Source organism: Oncorhynchus mykiss, chromosome 26 (assembly GCF_013265735.2).
Source record: "Oncorhynchus mykiss isolate Arlee chromosome 26, USDA_OmykA_1.1, whole genome shotgun sequence".
Taxonomy (NCBI): domain Eukaryota; kingdom Metazoa; phylum Chordata; class Actinopteri; order Salmoniformes; family Salmonidae; genus Oncorhynchus; species Oncorhynchus mykiss.
In genome coordinates, this window is record NC_048590.1 from 11,245,611 (window position 1) to 11,267,559 (window position 21,949).

At 41.7% G+C, this 21,949-nt stretch overlaps 1 protein-coding gene across 4 annotated transcripts in view; it reads right to left on the reverse strand.

Annotated features, from left to right (window-relative positions):
* Window positions 1-6,224: 6,224 nt before the first annotated feature.
* Window positions 6,225-21,949, reverse strand: part of mocs1 (molybdenum cofactor synthesis 1) — a 49,583-nt gene continuing 33,858 nt past the window's right edge. The window contains exons 9-12 of one of the 4 annotated variants that reach the window (XR_002470937.2): window positions 21,486-21,606; window positions 10,110-10,163; window positions 9,955-10,002; window positions 8,876-8,943 (exon numbers count right to left, since the gene is read on the reverse strand). Coding sequence is in view for 3 of the 4 variants with exons in the window: in XM_021585665.2 (XP_021441340.1) it covers window positions 8,756-8,943; window positions 9,955-10,002; window positions 21,486-21,606 (357 nt within the window). In the remaining variant the exon portion in view is untranslated. Of the gene's footprint in view, window positions 8,944-9,939; window positions 10,003-10,109; window positions 10,164-21,485; window positions 21,607-21,949 lie in introns of those variants that run through there. The other 3 variants (XM_021585665.2, XM_021585667.2, XM_021585668.2) reach the window with 3 other exon arrangements.

Sequence of the window (21,949 nt, forward strand, 5' to 3'; positions counted from 1 at the left end):
CAACCCAAAATACACCCTATTCCCTTTATAGTGCACTACTTTTGACCAGGGCCCATAATGCTCTGGTCAAAGATAGTGCACTATAAAAGGAAAACGTGCTATTTGGGACTCAATCAATATGTACAGTGTGTCAGTTATGTTGTTAATTTTGTTTCATACGGGAAACTGGAGTTTCCAAGGATTTAGTCATCTAACCATGAGATTTGCCCTTCCATCTGTGTGCTGAAATCCCTCTGGGGACCCTTCTCTATACATCCAAGGGAATAACAAAAGCTTTAATCTATCAATTATCAATCATCGGAGCTATCACACCGTGAGGTCCCGAAAAAACATTTCTGCGTTATGTCTTTTTTTGGAGAGGGTGAAGAAACGATCTTGTGTCAGTTAGCACTCACCCCACTCCACAGACGTTAAGTGTTGAACCAAAAAGAAAACCGACTCAAACTTTGTAGTGTTGCTCCCATTAGGAAAAAATATTAAGACCCAACTGAGGGGAAAAACATTTTGACAACATCATTTCCTCAACATCACTGTATAGTTGGGCATTTAGAGCTATTCTATTTTCCATTCTTTTGGCCTTTTATTTATTTTCATTCTTAGGCGAGAGATTTAGCAGTTGCTACTGGTAACACAGTTCATTGTACAACATTTGTTTAAAAAATAAATTAAATCAAAGCTTAATTTATTCTTATGCACCATATGACCACAAGTATGTGGACACCTGCTTGTCGAACATCTCATTCCAAAATCATGGGCATTAATATGGAGTTAGTCCCCCCTTTTCTGCATAAACAGCCTCCAATCTTCTGGGAAGTCTTTCCACTAGATTTTGGAACATTGCTGTGGGGACTTGCTTCCATTCAGCCACGAGCTTTAGTGAGGTCGGCACTGATGTTGTCCGATTAGGCTTGGCTTGCAGTCAGCGTCCCAATTCATCCCAAAGGTGTTCAAAGGGTGTTGAGGTCAGGGTTCTGTGCAGGCCAGTCAAGTTCTTCCACTGGGGCATTGTCAAGCTGAAACAGGAAAGGGCCTTCTCCAAACTGTTGCCACAAAGTTGGAAGCACAGAATCGTCTAGAATGTCATTGCATGCTATAGCGTTAAGATTTCCCTTCACTGGAACTAAGGGGCCTAGCCCGAACCATGAAAAACAGCCCCAGACCATCATTCCGTCTCCATCAAACTTTACATTGGCACTATGAATTGGGGCAGGTAGTGTTCTTTTGTGTGGCTGCCCGGCCATGGAAACCCATTTCATGTTCATGAAGCTATCAACAAACAGTTATTGTGCTGACGTTGCTTCCAGAGGCAGTTTGGAACTCTGTAGTGAGTGTTGCAACCGTGGACAGATCATTTTTACGTGCTTCAGCACTCGGCGGTCCTGTTTTGTGAGCTCATGTTGCATACCACTTCGCGGCTGAGCCATTTTTGCTCCTAGATGTTTCCACTTCAAAATAACAGCACTTAAGAGTTAACCGGGGCAGCTCTAGCAGGGCATACATTTCACGAACTGGCTTGTTGGAAAGGGGGCGTCCTATGACGGTGCCACATTGAAAGTCACTGAGCTCTTCAGTAAGGCCATCCCACTGCCAATGTTTGTCTATGGAGATTGCATGGCGATGTGCTCAATTTTATATACCTGTCAGCAACGGGTGTGACTGAAATAGCCGAATCCACTAATTTGAAGGGGTGTCCACATACTTTTTTTTATATATAGTGTACTTACTGTACTGAGGGGTATTTTAACACATCTACAGTATTATGTGTTTGTATTGTTACATATTTGGTATAGGTATATGTTATTTTGGCCATTGACTGGCAGTGTGGAGTTTGAAGATGACATTTGAGAAAATGTAGCTTGTTGCTGAATGCACTTTTATTATGGGACATTTCCATTCAGACACCAATGTGGGCTACCTATTTGAGCCCCCGGGTGAAAGGGTGCAGCTTGTGATGATTCTGTGGAGATAACCCCCGTTAGATGGAGAAAGAAAAAACGCAAGTGAAGTTGGGTACTCCGGCTGGAGTATAATTAGAGATTGAGAGGGCGGGACTTACGACATATGTGTTAGTAGGCAAGCATGGGCATCCCTAGTGGGGATGCTCCAGTTTAGCAAGAGTTTTTGGTCCTCACTTGCTTTGCATCTTGTGGCGTGTCTAGAATGTTATTCCACCACCACATTTCTGTCTGATTATGCACTTGGCGTTGGCCCACATGCCCAAAGAGGGGTGCACAAAGTGTGATCTTTTGACTTTTCCTTTCATTTTAATGCCTGCAAAATGTTACACATTTGTATTGCTTGAGAAAAGTTGCACACGATTTTAAGAGGTTGTATACAGTATTTTTATGGTTGATTTGACAAAACGCTCCACCGAAAAATGGACAGTTCTAAAAATTTTTAAAAAGAACACCGTTCTCGTTTAAGATAAGGTAAAAAGGTCCCAAAAAAAGTACACTGTTCTTGTTTAAGATAAGGCAAAAAGGTCAACAACAACAAAAAGTTGAGGGATGTTCCATTTTCCTGTAAATTGTACCCCTATTTATTTGCCTTACTTAGTTTGCTATATTTTGTATGTATACGCAGCATAACAAAATGTTATAATAAAAATATCTAAATAATTATACTGTGGATCTGTGTATGTTGGATAGTTCCCGACTGAATGAGAACCCTATTTCTATATTAAAATCTTTGCTCACCTTGTCATTTTGTAGGGTTGCAATAAACTGTTGTCCCTTGCACTTTGTGTATTTCATTAATATCGTTCATGCTAATGCTGACCAAACATTTAAAGGTAGACTCAGCGATATGACGTAGATGCAGAAAGTAACCGGCAGAGTGGGTCAATTTCCTCAACAACTAAGAGCTTTTTGGTCCCCTGGCTACCACGCGAACCCATGCTCATTTGCAGATACTGTGTGTGACTGTGTGATCTCAATATCTGCAGTGCTGCTCATGTCAACTTCATTTCACTGAGTTTACCTTTAACACACGCTGATACTAATTATCCTGTGGTCTAAACAACTTTACACCACATGATACCACAAGAAAAACAAGGGTACCAAAGCTAAATCCTGCCCTCTACTGGTGGGAGAAGGTAGTCACATTGTACACAGTGGGAGTGTCCCCATATCACTAACACTTTATACCCTCCTGAGTGGCACATGGGTCTAAGGCACTGCATCACAGTGCTTGAGGCGTCTCTACAGCCCCGGGTTTGATTCCAAGCTGTGTCATAGCCAGCCGTGACCGGGAGACCCGTGAGGCGGCGCACAATTGGCCTAGCGTTGTCCGGGTTAGGGGAGGGTTTGGTCGGCCGGGATTTCCAGTCCCCAGCTGGACGGTGTTTCCTCTGACACATTGGTGCAGCTGGCTTCCGGGTTAAGCGAACTGTGTGTCAAGAAGCAGTGCAGCTTGTTTTTTTTGTATTGCATTAGGATCCCCATTAGCTGTTGCAAAAGCAGCAGCTACTGTTCCTGTGGTCCACACAAAACATTACATAATACAGAACATCAATAGACAAGAACAGAACTACATATATATTTTTTTAAAGGCACACGTAGCCTACATATCCATGCATTTACAAAATATCTAGGTCAAATAGGGGAGAGTCGTGCCGTGAGGTGCTGATTTATCTGTTTTTTTAAACCAGGTTTGCTGTTTATTTGAGCAAGTTTCATGCAATCATGGCTCTATATAATGTATGCTTTCTTGAATTAGTTCTGGATTTGGGGACTCTGAAAAGAACCCTGGTGGGGTAAGTGTGTGTGTCAGAGCTGTGTGTAAGTTGACTGTTGGGATTTCCATCACATTGTTTCTTATGAAAAGAAGATATGCAGTCAATCTCTCCTCAACTCTTAGCCAAGAGAGACTGGCATGCATAGTATTTATATCAGCCCTCTGATTACAATGAAGAACAAAACATGGCACTCTGTTCTGGGCCAGCTGCAGTTTAACTAGGTCTTTCCTTGCAGCACTCGACCATACGACTGGACAATAATCAAGATTTGACTAAACTAGAGCCTGCAGAACTTGCATTTTGGAGTATGGTATCAAAAATTCAGAGCATCTCTAAATTTACAACCATTGAATCTAGATGTTTTGGCCGTGACAGTTTACAATCTAAGGTAACGGCAAGTAATTTAGTCTCAACTTGTTCAACAGCCACACCATTCATTACCAGATTCAGGTCAAGAACTTAAGGATTGATTTGTACCAAATACAATGCTCTTAGTTTTATAGATGTTCAGGACCAGTTTATTACTGGCCACCCATTCCAAAACAGACTGCAACTCTTTGTTAAGGGTTTCAGTGACTTCATTAGCTGTGGTTGGCAGTATGTTGTGTGTGTGTATATATATATATATCTATCCTCATTCTTTTAACGTATATATGTTCTAGGTGATTTTTGAGACAAAGGCACTGCTGGAAGGTCTACCAATGGCATGCCCTTCTTTTTGTGAGAAATTTAACTGGTCACTCAATAATTATAAAGTATTTAGATTAGGGACTGCAAAAACTTTAATGACTAGTAAATGGTTTATAAATGTGGGAGTATTGATTAGTAAATTATGAACACTATAAATGCCTTATTGTTTATTACTATCTAGCCCAGTGGTTCACAAACTGTTGGTTGTAGAATGACATTAGTTGTGCATAGTTACAATTCATTATGAAGTATGCACAATTGATTGTGTAGCTCAATAAACTTGTAGATTATTTGGACAAAGAGCAAAAAATATATAATAAATTGGCACCATTGACTTGCATTGGTTTTGTGCCACAAATGCTGTAAATGTAGTATTTGGAAACAGTGGTCAGGTAAACAAAACCAAAGCATCAACTACTGTCATACCTTGTAAATAAATAGACTGCTTACAGGGTAAGGAAATCAATATTTTGGTTTGTAATTTGAGTGAACTATGACAGAAGTGTATTTGGTTCACTAGCTTGCTACAGTGCCTTCCGAAAGTATTCATACCCCTTGACATATTACACATTTTGTTGTTACAGCCGGAATTCAAAATGGATTAAATATAACAAATAATCTCACCCATCTACACACACTATTCCATAATGACAATGTGAAAACATGTTTTTAGAAATGTTTGCTAATTTATTGAAGTGAAACACAGAGATCTCATTTTGATAAATATTCACACTACTGAGTCAATAATTAGTATTGGCTCCTTCGGCAGAAATTACAGCTGAGTGAATCTTTCTGGGTAAATCTAAGAGCTTTCCACACCTGGATTGTGTAACATTTGCCCATTTATTATTTTCTAAATTATTAAAGCTCTGCCAAATTGGTAGTTGATCATTGCTAGACATCCATTTTCAGGTCTTGCCATAGATTTTGAAGTAAAGTTATGTCAAAACTGTAACTTGGACACCCACTGTCTTCTTGGTAACACGGTGTAGATTTGGCCTTGTGTTTTAGGTTATTGTCCTACTGAAAGGTGAAATCACCTCCCAGTGTCTGGTGGAAAGCAGACAACCAGGTTTTCCTCTAGGATTTTGCCTGTGCTTAGCTCCATTACGTAGATTTTTTTCTCCTGGAAAAACTCCCATCCTTAACGATTACAAACATACCCATAACATGATGCAGCCACCACTATGCTTTAAAATATGGAGAGTAGTACTTAGTCATGTGTTATGTTTATGGCAAATCTAATAGCACTTATTCAGGACAAAAAGTGAATTGCTTTGCCACATAACAACAAAAAATACTTATTGCCTTGTTGCAAACAGGATACATGTTTTGCAGTGGTGTAAAGTACTAAAGTAATTGGGATATTTGTACTTTATTTATATTTGACAACTTTCACTACATTCCCAAAGAAAATAATGTATTTTTTACTCCTCACATTTTCCCTGACACCTAAAAGTACTCGTTACATTTTAAATGCTTAGCAGGATAGGAAAATTCACTTCAGAACATTTTTTGTAGACCTCCACAAGGCTGGTTCATCCTTTGGGGCAATTTCCAAACGCCTGAAGGTACCACGTTAATCTGTACAAACAATAGTACGCAAGTGTAAACACCATGGGACCACGCAGCCATTGTACCGCTCAGGAAGGAGACTCATTCTGTCTACTAGAGATGAACATACTTTGGTGTGAAAAGTGAAAATCAGGATAATGTTCGACAAAAAGGAAAACCACATGCATTACACCAAATACTAGATTTGGGTGTGGTCTTTAAGTAGAAAATAATGAGTGCAATGTTTACATATTAGCTTGTTTATTTAATTAGTATTCCAAAGGCACAGTGCTGAATAATGAACATGATGAAAAGATAACTTATATCATGATAATTAGTAACTTTGGATATATTCAACAATCAGTGTACAGCACTTTACTGTGTGAAATTATCAAATTAATTTACTGTAACCTTAACATGGGTGTCAAAATCATTCCATGGAGGGCCGAGTGTATTATCATTATTTACTTTCAATTTGTGTCCAATGAAGACCTAGACACCCAGGTAAGGGGACTAGTTCCTAACTAATCAGTGACCTTATTGATCAATCAAGTACAAGGGAGGAGCTAAAACCAGCAGACACTCAGCCCTCCATGGAATGAGTTTGACACTTGCCTTAGAACATGAGGCAACAAACTATTGACTCCGATTGTCTTATCACAGGTGTTTGAGAGGTTAACGCACACCCTAGTCCAGGGTTCCCCAACTGGCGGCCTGTGGGCCAAATGGTTTTATTGGAAAAATAAAACAGTTTGAGCCCAAAATGTGTGGAATTTATTGTTGGACTGTAAAAACACCAGGAAATCAGCTCCAAGTGATTTTATTTAAGAAATCTGTTCAAGTATTCGTGTTTGAAATGATTCAGTTTTAGTCAAACATACAGGTATCGGTTTGGGCTACTTGCAGTCCACAAATTATTTGTAATCATGTTCCGGGACCCCGACAATCCGCTCAAGAAAAAAAATAATCCGGCAGCTGATTGATGATCCCTGCCCTAGTCCATATTTATTTTCTTTCCCAAAAAGGACTCTAGCCTCAACATTATGGGTGTATCACAAAAGTAGCTTCCCTGTCGCCATTCCTTCTTCTGCACTGATTTGGAGAAAAAATGTGTGCGGGTTGGCAGGTCTGCAGATGTACTGTACAGATAAACATTTCTGATCATAAGAATCTGGTACAATGGAAGGACCAATACTGATCAGCAAGTCATGGCACAGCCTACCAGCCAGACAAGATGATGGACTTCTACTGATGAAGTGAGTGCCTTACTGAAGTGAGTGCCTTGCAGTGAGGCATTTCCTGATCCTCTAAAAAATGTGAGATTTTGAAAGGAGATGTACCATGCAGGTTTGGGGTCAATTTCATTTTTTATTCAGTCAACTTGGGAAATGTAGTTATCAATTCACCACCTGTGTTAAACCAACTTTTTTTTTTTTTGTATAGATCAGGTAAGAGTTAAACTAAAACAACCACGCATGTGTTCCCCCTATGCTCATAGACCCAGAATTTCTGCAATGGCGGCCATCAAAATGTTGGCTATTGTGTATTTCACACTGTTGGGGTAAAAATCAGAGTATAATGCTTGTAAACCCCAATACAAGTTCATGTCATCGTCACCAATCAATTGCATTACACTTAAAAATGACTACCACCACCGATTTCTATATGGCATGCTATGCTACCAGTTAACACAAGCATTTAGTTCTAAACCCGAAAAGAACAACTTCTAGATATCATAGAGCAAAAACATCCAAATATATCCAAATCAGATTTTAGTTACCACATTGTGGGCCTGTTATTAAATATAAATAATGACGTATTTGATGAATATCCACTTTGTTAGATATGGTCTGCATTCCATTGATCCCTTTACCGTATGTACTGACCCCCAAACCTGGTGCCGTGGAGATAATTTTCCAGTTAGTGGTTAGGGCTCACGGTGGAAGTCCTTTTCCCCCGCTCATCTAGCTTGATGTCTGTGATGGTGATGTTGTGACTCACCACCTTGCACATGACGTAAAGCGTCAACGATGCCACTGTGACCGCAGTCAGCGTATCCATCTGGATATCACAGGCTGGTACAGCCTGGGCGTTCGCAGTAACAACGGCCGCATGGCATCGAGGTCGAAGCCGACAGAGGACCGGTCTAAGGGCGGCAGGTTGCAAAGCGGGATGAGTGCGCCCATGTTGCCTGCGTCACCCTTGGCTAAATGGTTGTTCCAGAGCAGGCGGAAGGCAGTGGGGCCCAGGTGACTGGTAGCTGTGGTGCTTCGACGTGTGGGGGGTTTGCTGCCCACATCCTCCATGGAGGCTTGGCTTTAGGCATCTGTGTGGGTCAATAGGGCAGTGGTGGTGTTGTCCGGCTTGGGAGGAGTCAGAAGAAATTGCGCCCACCCCCAAGTGTGTGGGGTTGTTTGAGTTTGGCTTGGAGGTCATCTCTGGAGGTTTGTCTGTGGCACTGCCTTATGCTATGCTGGCTTAGGTGGGGCCCTGTTTTAGCGTTTCTCAGTAGTGTGCGAAGGGAGGGAATCTCAGGGCTCCTTGTAGAGGCATTCTTTATTAAGTTTGGATTCCTGGCAAGTGTGTACCTGAGACATGTGCATGTTAGAATCAGCAGCCTTGGTTTGAGAACTGGGGGTTGTCAGTAAGTCATCAATCCCATATTCTCTGCGGGGCCAGTGTCACTACTGTAAAGGATTCTTTTGACAATATGGAACCACTGAGGGCTCCTTCCACACTGGTGGGTTCCCGAACAGCTGGCATCAGGCAGCACTGTTAAAACTGTCTAGCCGGAATGGCACGATACATCCTTATTGGGTTGGCCACTTCCACTTCTGGAGTGGTACAGTTGGAGGGCCATAGCGGAGGTGAGGACTGCAGGATCTGGGATATAGACGAGGGGAGGGAGGACCACTGGCAGACTCTGGACTTGGGCAGGGACAGGGGCCTTTGGGGTGTGGTGTCTGAGAGACAGGGATGAAATTAAGATTAGGGTTTAGGGAGTCAACATTTAAAACCAAACAAAAACAGATTGCAATATTATCATTATTGCCATCGGTGCTTCTACACCTGCATTGCTTGCTGTTTGGGGTTTTAGGCTGGGTTTCTGTACAGCACTTTGAGATATCAGCTGATGTACGAAGGGCTATATAAATACATTTGATTTGATTCGATCAGTAATTTTACTTAAAAAGCTGCAACATGATTGAGATAAAAAAGGCCTCGATCCAAGAAGTGGATCATGGTTTCCCATTTTGTACACCAGAAGAATACGATGCAGCTGGAATCACCACTCAGAGGTCGCTTCTGTGGGTTCGTGGGCAGTGCCATTGAGGGCTTTCACCATTTAGGAGAAGTCTGGGTGGGACTTGCTAAACAGGAGGGGTCAGCCAATGATTTATACTCCTTTGCAAACATTCCATCGAAGATGGTGGATAAATTAAGATGAACGACTCAAGACGTTTACCATGTACATTTTTTTCTAGGTTCATGTAAGTGGGCATTCCCTCTCTCTGTTCCTCCATAATCTCTGGCATGTTCACACGAGAGAGGGAACTGCTGGCTCTGGTCTACTTATTGTCCATCCCCGTTCGCACTCACATGACCAGAAAATGTGCCGGTGAGATGTCTCCTTTCCATGACCCAGAGAAGGTAGAGGAGGTCTTGCTTTCTTTACTGTCTCTGACTCCATTAACTGCAAGTGGCAGTAAATCAGCCCGCTCAGACTATACACACTCCAGCACAGTAGGTAGTGGAATGCACCTTTTCAGTTTATTAATGAACTTCCAATACACTCATAGAAGTAGAAAAATCAGCAGGCTAGTACAACTGTATTCAATCAAATGGACTGAGGGTATGAGATTAGAAGGAGAGCGAAGATCAGAGAGTGAAGGAGAGAGGGGGGTGAGGAGATGGGTAGAGAGAGAAAGAGGGGAAGCGAATGAGTGAGTGTTACGTACAGTCGCGTCACCCACCGATGAGGATCATGGGTCTGTTCTTCATCTGGGAGATGCTGAACATGCCTGTGGGGAGGGACGGGGAGAAAGAGTGAGTTTTTGTGAGGACTTCAATGGAAAAGGTGGGCAAGATAAAAGATAAAAAAGGAACAAATGATGTGTGGGAGCCTCACCTACCACCTGTTCTTCCCTCTAAATTCTGGGTCCCATTCTACATTTCAACCTGTCTGAAAAAAACTAAATGTGAGGACTTTGGAGCCCCTGAGATCCTTTACAAGAGAATATACACACAACTTTGGACACACATCAGTAATTTGTGTAACTCACAACTTTTCTTTATTTAGACTATTTTCTACATTGTAGAATAATATCGAAGACATCAACACTATGGAATCATGTGGTAAGCCAAAAAGGTTGAAAACAAATATTAACAAATCATTTTAGATTCTTCAAAGTAGGCACCCTTTGCCTTGACAGCTTTACCTACTCTTGGCATTCTCTCAACCAGCTTCACCTGGAATGCTTTTCCAACAGTCTTGAAGGAGTTCCCACATATGCTGAGCATTTATTTCCTGCTTTTCCTTCACTCTGTGGTCCAACCCATCCCAAACCATCTCAATTTGGTTGAGGTTGGGTGATTGTGGAGGCCAGGTAATTTGTTGCAGGACTATCACCCTCCTTGGTCAAATAGTCCTTACAAAGCCTGGTGGTGTGTTGGGTCATTGTCCTGTTTGTCCCACTAAGCGCAAATCCAGATGGGATGGCGTATCGCTGCAGAATGCTGAGGTAGACATGTTGGTTAAGTGTGCCTCGAATTTTAAATAAATCACTGAGGGTCACCAGAAAAGCACCCCCCACACCACCTCCTCCATGCTTCACGGTGGGAATCACACATGCGAAGATCCTCCATTCACCAACTCAAAAAGGACATGGCGGTTGGGACCAATAATCTCAAATTTGGACTCATCAGACCAAAAGGACAGATTTTCACCGGTCTAATGTCCATTGCCTGGGTTTCTTGGCACAAGCAAATCTCTTATTATTGGTGTGCTTTAGTAGTGGTTTCTTTGCAGCACTTCGACCACGAAGGCCTGATTCACGCAGTCTCCTCTGAATAGTTGATGTTGAGATGTCTGTTACTTGAACTCTGAAGCTTTTATTTGGGCTGCAATTTGTGAGGCTGGTAAGTAATGAACTTATCCTCTGCAGCAGAGGTAACTCTGGGTCTTCCTTTCCTGTTGCAGGCCTCATGACAGCCAGTTTCATCATAGAGCTTGATGGTTTTTGCTACTGCACTTGAGACTTTCAAAGTTCTTGAAGGTAATGATGTATTTCTCTGCTTATTTGAGCTGGTCTTGACATATGGACTTGGTCTTTTACCAAATAGGGCTACCTTCTGTATACTACCCCTACCTTGTTACAACACAACTGATTGGCTCAAACTAAGTCTAAGGATTTCAAATGACTGGGACTACAGATGTCATAGATGTCGATCCACAGCATCCCAAACAGGCTCAAGGGTGACATGTCTGGTGAGTGTGCAGGCCATGGAAGAACTGGGACATTTTCAGCTTTCAAGAATTGTGTACAGATCCTTGCGAAATGGGGCCATCATGCTGAAACATAATGATGGTGGCGGATGAATGGCACAGCAATGGGCCTCAGGATCTCATCACGGTATCTCTATGCATTCAAATCGACCTCGATAAAATACAATCGTGTTTGTTGTCCGTAGCTCATGCCTGCCTATACCATAACCCCACCACAGGGCACTCTGCTCACAACGTTGACATCAGCAAATCACTCGCCCACGCGATGCCATCTGTCCGGTACAGTTGAAAAGCACACTTAATCAGCGTGCCAGTGGACATCGTGAGCATTTGCCCACTGAAGTCGGTTACAACGCCAAACTGCAGTCAGGTCAAGACCCAGGTGGGGACCACAAGCACGCAGACGAGCTTCCCTGAAATGGTTTCGGACAGTTTGTGCAGAAATTATTCTGTAGGGGTGGCTGGTCTCAGACGATCCCGAAGGTGAAGAAGCTGGATGTGGAGGTCCTGAGCTGGCGTGGTTACAGTGGTCTGCGGTTGGGAGGCCGGTTAGACGTACTGCCACATTCTTTAAAAACATTAAATTATTCGGCAACAGCTCTAGTGGACATTCCTGTAGACAGCATGCCAACTCCCTCAAACATCTGTGGCATTGTGTTGTGACAAAACTAAATATTTTAGAGTGGCCTTTATTGTCCACAGCACATGGTGCACATGTGTAATGATCATGCTGTGTAATAATCTTCTTGATATGCCACACCTGTCAGGTGGATGGATTATCTTGGCAAAGGAGAAATGCTCACTAACAGGTATGAAAACAAATTCTGAGAGAAATAAGCTTTTTGTGCGTGTGAAACATTTCTAGGATCTTTTATTTCAGTTCATTAAACATGAGACCAACACTTTACATGTGGCGTTTAATATTTTTGTTCAGTATAAATCAGTGTGTGATCGAACCCTCTGTGATTAGGGTGCTGTTCTGATGCCATTGAAACACACTGAGCTATAGAAAAGGATCCAATTCAATAGCACGGTTGGCGACATTTCAAGCTAGCTTAAGGCTGTCGAGCTGAGCCCACTGTGGATCCGAGTCACAGCACCAGTATAACCGGCATCAATGTGCTAGCTTAGCATATAGTGCTGCCTCCCTGAACTTGCTTCTGACTGGGCTTGAACCAGGGTCCTCTACCTCACCAACATACGAACTGATTGAGCTATCCATTTGATAGCACTAATTGTGACATTTCAAGCTGGCTGTGGAGTAAATTTACAGCATATTACGATATGTTCTTATCTCCGTTACACAACAATGAACCTTGCAAAATGATGCACAGCGGGACGACATCCTGCTTAAAACATAGATGGTTGGGTAAACAACTTGTGTTAACATTTGTGTGCATACAAAATATTAATAATAGCACAACCGTTGTGTTGAATATGTAAGAGGCCTTAAAGTCGGTGTTATTCAAATGAGTTTTTCACTAATCAGCAATTGCTGAGAATGATGTCTGATGTCCTAATGCTAACTGAGTCTACTTTTAATGGGATGTTGGGTTGTAATTTGAAATACATGCTACACCAGAAGTTAATGGTTATACAGTGGGGCAAAAAAGTATTTAGTCAGCCACCAATTGTGCAAGTTCTCCCACTTAAAAAGATGAGGCCTGTAATTTTCATCATAGGTACACTTGAACTATGACAGACAAAATGAGAGAAAAAACATTCAGAAAATAACATTGTAGGATTTTTAATTAATTTATTTGTAAATTCTGGTGGAAAATAATTATTTGGTCACCTACAAACAAGCAAGATTTCTGGCTCTCACAGACCTATCACTATTTTTATTGAACACTATTACAAAACGCGCTTCTCCATAGTTCCGCTCGGGTTGCAGCTCGGGTTGCAGCTGCAATGAATGAGTAGCCAAGTATCGATAGCCATGCATTTTATTATTATTAGCAGCTCATCGTGTCGATTTTAATATTCAGGAATGTTTAACTTTCTCCGGTCATAGGAACAACATTAATTTGTGCATGAGGCAGATGTGGTGCGACTTGAGTTTTGCCATTCGGTGAAAGACTGTGTCCCCTCTCTCTGGTCAGTCTCACTGGAGGAAAGGAAGGAGAGAGCAGGGACCGAGAGAGGAGGTTGGGGGAAAGAAGAAAAACAAAAAAAAAAAAAAAACTTTGAACTCGGAATTCCAAGTTGGAAACTCTGGCATCTTTCCAGAGCTCCGACTTTTCGACCTGAAGATCACTGACGTCGTGATTTGATCTTGTTGACCATCAGATGCAGGTACCATCAGTCCAATTAAATAAAAAAGTGAATTATTTTAATACATGCTCCGCAGTGCCTCAAGTGCTAAACCAACTGATCTATTTTGTTATCAAAGCACAAGTTTTGAAATATAATATGGTCTGATTAGCAATATTTGCAGGCCAGTCATATATCCAATATGCGGTGATAATGTACTAGGCCTACTGCCCAAACCTCATTCTTACAAAACTGTTTGTGAGGTTAAAGTAAACAAAAACATCTGAGCAGTAATCTCAGCTTGCTTTTTGACTGTGAAAGTGATCTCAAAGGTTGGTTACCACTGCTCTAAACTGTTTATTTGGGCAATCAGGTTGATTTGAGGTCTACACACTGGGAAATTCAGGTGCATTGAGATACCGATCTGTTGTTAACATGCCTGTACAGTGGGGCAAAAAAGTATTTAGTCAGCCACCAATTGTGCAAGTTCTCCTACTTAAAAAGATGAGGCCTGTAATTTTCATCATAGGTACACTTCAACTATGACAGACAAAATGAGAAGAAAAAAAATCCTGAAAATCACATTGTAGGATTTTTTATGAATTTATTTGCAAATTATGGTGGAAAATAAGTATTTGGTCAATAACAAAAGTTTCTCAATACTTTGTTGTATACCCTTTGTTGGCAATGACAGAGGTCAAATGTTTTCTGTAAGTCTTCACAAGGTTTTCACACACTTGTTGCTGGTATTTTGGCCCATTCCTCCATGCAGATCTCCTCTATAGCAGTGATGTTTTGGGGCTGTTGCTGGGCAACATGGACTTTCAACTCCCTCCAAAGATTTTCTATGGGGTTGAGATCTGGAGACTGGCTAGAACACTCCAGGACCTTGAAATGCTTCTTACAAAGCCACTCCTTCGTTGCCCGGGCGGTGTGTTTGGGATCATTGTCATGCTGAAAGACCCAGCCACGTTTCATCTTCAATGCCCTTGCTGATGGAAGGAGGTTTTCACTCAATCTCACGATACATGGCCCCATTCATTCTTTCCTTTACACGGATCAGTCGTCCTGGTCCCTTTGCAGAAAAACAGCCCCAAAGCATGATGTTTCCACCTCCATGCTTCACAGTAGGTATGGTGTTCTTTGGATGAAACAGCATTCTTTGTCCTCCAAACACGAGTTGAGTTTACCAAAAAGTTATATTTTGGTTTCATCTGACCATATAACATTCTCCCAATCTTCTTCTGGATCATCCAAATTCTCTCTAGGAAACTTCAGACGGGCCTGGACATGTACTGGCTTAAGCAGGGGGACACGTCTGGCACTGCAGGATTTGAGTCCCTGGCGGCGTAGTGTGTTACTGATGGTAGGCTTTGTTACTTTGGTCCCAGCTCTCTGCAGGTCATTCACTAGGTCCCCCCGTGTAGTTCTGGGATTTTTTCTCACCGTTCTTGTGATCATTTTGACCCCACGGGGTGAGATCTTGCGTGGAGAGCCAGATCGAGGGAGATTATCAGTGGTCTTGTATGTCTTCCATTTCCTAATAATTGCTCCCACAGTTGATTTCTTCAAATTAAGCTGTTTACCTATTGCAGATTCAGTCTTCCCAGCCTGGTGCAGGTCTACAATTTTGTTTCTGGTGTCCTTTGACAGCTCTTTGGTCTTGGCCATAGTGGAGTTTGGAGTGTGACTGAGGTTGTGGACAGGTGTCTTTTATACTGATAACATGTTCAAACAGGTGCCATTAATACAGGTAACGAGTGGGGGGACAGAGGAGCCTCTTAAAGAAGAAGTTACAGGTCTGTGAGAGCCAGAAATCTTGCTTGTTTGTAGGTGACCAAATACTTATTTTCCACCATCATTTGCAAATAAATTCATAAAAAATCCTACATCTCATTTTGTCTGTCATAGTTGAAGTGTACCTATGATGAAAATTACAGGCCTCATCTTTTTAAGTGGGAGAACTTGCACAATTGGTGGCTGACTAAATACTTTTTCCCCCCACTATGTGTTCCCTGTTTGTAAATGTAAATTCCGACAGTGTCGGTGTGTGTGAAGTTGGAGGTCTTGAATTTGAGTGATTGACAGTCCTTAGTGCTTCATGTTGAGTCTTGCTAAATTTGGGTTGGATAATTTATCAAATGTTTAAATTATGGTTTGGAAAGGAGCAAAAGGAGGAGAGCACAAAGTGTGGGGACGGTGCACTGCTCAAATTTATTGAGTCTAGGGAGTGTTTTCCTTCCTTCAAACCTCATCTTTTAGTGACCTCTGAGAGGGAGGTTAGAGAACCCACTAGATAGCTTGAGCTATCCATGATATACTTGATAGTAGGGGTTTAGTTTTACCATGTTATCACAACACTAAAGTGCATCAAAGTGCATCAATACACACAGTACAATTAATTACGTGCAAGGCTCATAGTCTGTCTTGCTTTGACACCCGAGAATGAAGGAAACTAGCATCCCATTGGCATAAAACAGAACGGATGGAAGGTTCTTTCCCCAGTCTCATTGGCATTAAGGGTGGTGTGAAATTATTCTCTTCCCTGTTCAAGTCAATATGTTTTCGAAGTGTCGTGGGAACATCAGAATGATCATTGATCCAGAGGGACTGTTGGAAATTGACTTGAATGTTTTAGTATGTTTATAATTATATAAAAGTGGAGAAGCAGTAGTAACCAACGTGTTATGGGTTAGATTTAATGATTCATGTGCAAATGTATTTGTGGCCGGAAGCAAGGGCATGTGTTTGAGACAGAATGTTTGCATAAGGGTGTAAGCTGCAGAGTCTGGCAGGACGCGGACATCAGTGTATTCTGTGGAGTCCCAAAAACCAAGGCGTTAACCTTACAGGGAATTGGGAAAGCAGAATTTCATATGACGGACGGATATTTGTGTGGCTAATAAATTAAGGAAGTGGGTAAGAGTCTCTGGGGAACGATACCACTTCTCTATGTATATTGTTACAGGGGATAGCTCATAGCAGAGGAAGGACAGCTAACTGTGCACAATTTAGAGACTACTATGAAGTCAAACTGAATGTCACACATACCCAGATCATGGTGAGTAGCAGAGATAGTGTTGTCATTTCAGACACTATTGTCAACTTTCAATGAGGGGTTCGTCAAAGAAGGTACAAAGCTTAAAAGAATAGCCACAGATCCCTGTATACAGGAGGCCACGTCACCGAAGGGGAAGTTTGCTGTAATAATAGCATCACATTACTTGCAGAGTGTGATTAAGAAACATGTGACTCAGAGTTTACGGTTGGACAGTCTTCCAACGCTACTAATATCTCCCCCATTCATAACAGCCAGCTAACACTTGACATTTCTCCCAGAAGATTGGGACTGAGTGACGGTAAACGGAAAGTGTCAGAAGGTGGCTGCTTATCAACCGTTGGGACCCGAAGGTTACACTGTAATGAGGGTGTTCAAAAAAGGTTGGGGTGAACAGGACGTGGCTTGGGTGGTTGATGTCCTTGATGATCTTTTTGGCCTTCCTGTGACATAGGATGCTGTAGGTGTCCTGGAGGTCAGGCAGTATGCCCCCGGTGATGCGCTGGCCAGACCGCACCACCATCTGGAGAAACCAGTGGTTGAGGGTGGTGCAGTTGCCGTACCAGGCAGTGATACAGCCCATCAGGATGCTCTTAATTGTGCATCTGTAAAAGTTTGAGGTAGGGAGAACCTGAAAGATTCAGTCCTAGATCTATCAGTTTACCACAAAGGCAGTAGAAGAGCAGGAGACAGATTCAATGCAATAGATATTCTCACAGCAGTCGCTGTAGGGACAGTGGCTGAAGGAGCGGTAGTAGTGCTAAAAGATGCTATAGTAACAGCATGGAACTGGACTATAGCGCAAATTAGGAGTCTTTTGAAGTACGCAGTGTTAGTAGCAGCAGGGGTTACCCGTGGTAGCATTGTTGGGATATCATCTTCTGAGGGCATTGATGTTGAAACGTATAATACCAGTCAAAAGTTTGGACACACCTACCTCATTATTTTGTCTATTTTCTACATCGTAGAATATTAGTGAAGACATCAAAACTATGAAATAACATTAAATATGAAATGAAATATGGATTAATGTAGTAACCAACAAAATAAATGTTATATTTGAGATTCTTCAAAGTAGCCACCCTTTGCCTTGATGACACTCTTGGCATTCTCGCAACCAGCTTCATGAGGTAGTCATCTGGAATACATTTCAATTAACAGTTGCCTTGTTAAAAGTTCATTTGTGGAATTTCTTTCCTTCTTAATGTGTTTGAGCCAATCAGTTGTGACAAGGTAGGGGTGGTATACAGAAAATGGCCCTATTTGGTAAAAGACCAAGTCCATATTATGACAAGAACAGATCATATCAGCAAAGAGAAACGACAGTCCATCATTACTAAGACATGAAGGTCAGTCAATCCAGAAAATGTCAAGAACTGAAAGATTCTTCAAGTGCAGTAGCAAAAACCATCAAGCGTTATGATGAAACTGGCTGTCATAAGGACCTCCACAGGAAAGGAAGACCCAGAGTTACCTCTGCTGCAGAGGATATATTCATTAGTTACCAGCCTCAGAAATTGCAGCCCAAATAAATGCTTCAGAGATCAAGTAACAGACATCCACTGTTCAGAGGAGACTGTGAATCAGGCCTTCAGGGTCGAATTTCTGCAACCACAAAAAACACTACAAAAGGACACCAATAAGATGAGACTTCCTTGGGCCAAGACACACGGACAAGGGACATTAGACCGGTGGAAATCTGTCCTTTGGTCTGATGAGTCAACATTTTAGATTTTTGCTTCCAACCGCTGTGTCTGAGATGCAGAGTGGTGAAAGGATGATCTTCACATGTGGTTCCCACCTTGAAGCATGGAGGAGGTGGTGTGATGGTGCTTTGCTGGTGACACTGTTACTGATTTATTTAGAATTCAAGGCACACTTAACTTCTTGCTACTAGCAATTCCGTATCCGGGAGCGTAATCATAGCCTCAAGTGCATTACCATAACGCAACTTTTCCTATTCATGAAAATCGCAAATGAAATGAAATAAATATATTCAAACACAAGCTTAGCCTTTTGTTAACAACACTGTCATCTCAGATTTTCAAAATATGCGTTACAGCCAACGCTAGACAAGCATTTGTGTAAGTTTATCATGGCATAATGCTATGCTAGGCTCTTCTGGCAGCAGGCAACATTTTCACAAATAAGAAAAGCAACCAAATTAAATAATTTACCTTTGAAGAACTTCAGATGCTTTCACTCAGGAGACTCCCAGTTAGATAGCAAATGTTCCTTTTTTCCAAAAATAATATTTTTGTAGGCGAAAAAGCTCCCGTTTGTTCATGATGCTTGGCTGAGAAATCGATTGGAAAAATGGCTACCTCAGTATTTTACGCAAGATTTTCTCCGGGAGACACCATGTGACCACTTGCTAAATATGGTCCCTTACAGCCATTCTCCAATAGAAATGCCTAAAAAGACGTCACAATGCTGTAGACACCTTGGGGAATGCGTGGAAAACGTAAGCTCATTTGTAGCTCATTCACAGCCATATAAGGAGTCATTGGCATGAGGCGGTTTCAAAAAATGCAGCACTTCCTGATTGGATTTTTATCTGGGTTTCGCCTGTAACATCAATTCTGTGGCACTCACAGACTATATCTTTGCAGTTTTGGAGACGTCAGTGTGTTTTCTTTCCAAAGCTGTCAATTATATGCATAGTCGAGCATCTTTTCGTGACAAAATATCTTGTTTAAAACGGGAACGTTTTTCATCCAAAAATTAAAATAGCGCCCCCTATATCGAAGAGGCTACCATAGCATGGCTACCATAGCATAGCATTAGCATAGCATTCTGCAGCAATACACCATCCCATTTGTTTTTCGCTTAGTGGGATTATAACTTGTTTTTCAACAGGACAATGACCCAACACACCTCCAGGCTGTGTAAGGGCTATTTGACCAAGAAGGAGGGAGATAGTGCTGCATCAGATCACACGACCTCAACCCAATTGAGATGAGTTGGACCGCAGAAGGAAGGAAAAACAGCCAACAAGTGCTCAGCATATGTGGGAACTTCTTCAAGACTGCTGTAAAAGCATTCCAGGTGAAGCTGGTTGAGAGAATGCCAAGCATGTGCAAAGCTGTCATCAAGGTAAAGGGTGGCTACTTTGAAGAATCAAACATTTATTTGTATAACACTTTTTTGGTTCCTACATGATTCCATGCGTGTTATTTCATAGTTTTGAAGTCTTCACTATTATTCTACTATGTATAAAATTGTAAAAATGAAAGAAAAACCCTTGAATGAGTAGGTGTGTCCAAACTTTTGACTGGTACTGGCCACCACACATGTTAATTGGGTGGCCATGGACGAAGAAGGAGTTTGGGAGCGAAGTGAAAATGACATGGCATGGGAACACCTCTTGGAACCTGTTGCCGGACAGGGCAAAGACTGTGTGAAAGTGATCTTTTAGGGCCTTCATTTTTGTGGAACCAAGCAGAAAATTATTCCAAAGCCAGAGTCAGGCGAAGAGATAATGGGGATCATCAAACTTTGGTTTGTCTTTGCATATATAATTATGCATAGCTTAGCACATTATTAATACTTGTTATGTTTCTTTTTGCTTTTAAAGTCTTGTGCTATCACTCTCTTAGGAACCAGGAGGAAAGTTAAAACTTCAGATGGAATGTCATGTCATATGTTGTCCGAAGAAAAGGGGAAAAAAGAGTGTACATAGTGTAAATATAGATCAGAGGCCATAAGTCTCAGTGGTGTAAATATATTAACTGAATGTTTATCATGTTTCATTTTTTTGTTCATCTTTTGTTTATTTACAAATCATTTCAAAGTTTATAATGTTGAACAGTATGGGAATTACTATTCAAATAGGAGGGACTGTTGGGTTGTAATTTTAAATACATGCTACACCAGAAGTTAATGGTTATATGTAGGAGGAATGTATATGGTGAGGTTGGATAAGAGCCAGGGTAATGTTAATAAGTAAGGGAAAAGGCAATCACATGGTTGCGGTCACTGATGAGGGTGGATAAGTGAGGAATGGGGGCCGAGGTCAGATCAGGTAACATGAAGGGAGTTCAGTTCATTCCACACATCACTTAACTTATTGACAAGCAACAAAGATGTAGTGTTTAGAGAAAAGGAAGAGACTAACAGGGGGTAAAAATACTGGTGCTTTGTCTTTTCAGCTGTTTGACACATTGGGTGAATAAACTTGGTTTGAGCTTTTCTTAGTTGTCTGTTAGTTTTAACTCTGATAATGCACGGTTAGGTTCTAATTAAACAGAGTAGTAATAAACCTGGGGCAGCAGATAGTCTAGCGGTTAGAGCAGTGGGCCAGTAACTGAAACATCGCTAGTTACAATCCCCGAGCCGACAAGGTGAAAAATCTGTTGACGGGCACCTTAAGCAAGGCACTTAACCTTAATTGCGCCATTGATATTGGCAGACCCTGGCCGTGACCCCACTCTCTGAGGGTGTCTCAGTTGGAGTGGGATATGCATTTAAAAAATATATAAAATAAAAAACAAATGCATATAACAATAAATATAAGGAAATATTTAAGCATTCACCTAATTATTATATTTCACTAAGAATGAAATGGGGAGGGACTTGTCCAATAAGAAACACACACTCCTTTTTGTTGACAAAAAAGTATTCCATTGCAAAATGTTTTGCTACGGTGTGCACTAATGAATATACCCAAGGTAAAGTGCTCTTACTACCTGCATGTTGTTTCTTCTTCCTGCCCACGGCGGCACCAATGATATCCAGCAGCTTCTGGTCAGAAGCTCCAGAGCGCAGAACGTCTCTCAGGGACACCTCCGTATTCCCAAACAGACACACCTAGGGACGGGAAAGAGGTGGAGTCACTAGCACACACATACACACACACTGGGGACAGAACAAAGGACAACTAACACACACACACACACAACTGATGCAAGTACATCAGGGATCAACTAGATTCAGCCGCGGGCCAATTTTTTCTTGAGCAGATGGTCGGAGGCCTGGAACATAATACAAAAATCTATTTTTAAGACTGCAAATTGACCCTAAGAAGCCTTCAAAATAGTATAAACATTTACGCGTTCAAAAGTTTGGGGTCACAGAACAGTGCAAACTGGCTCTAACCAGAATAGAAAGAGTGGGAGACCCCGGTGCACTACTAGTTTGTGAAACAGAGGCC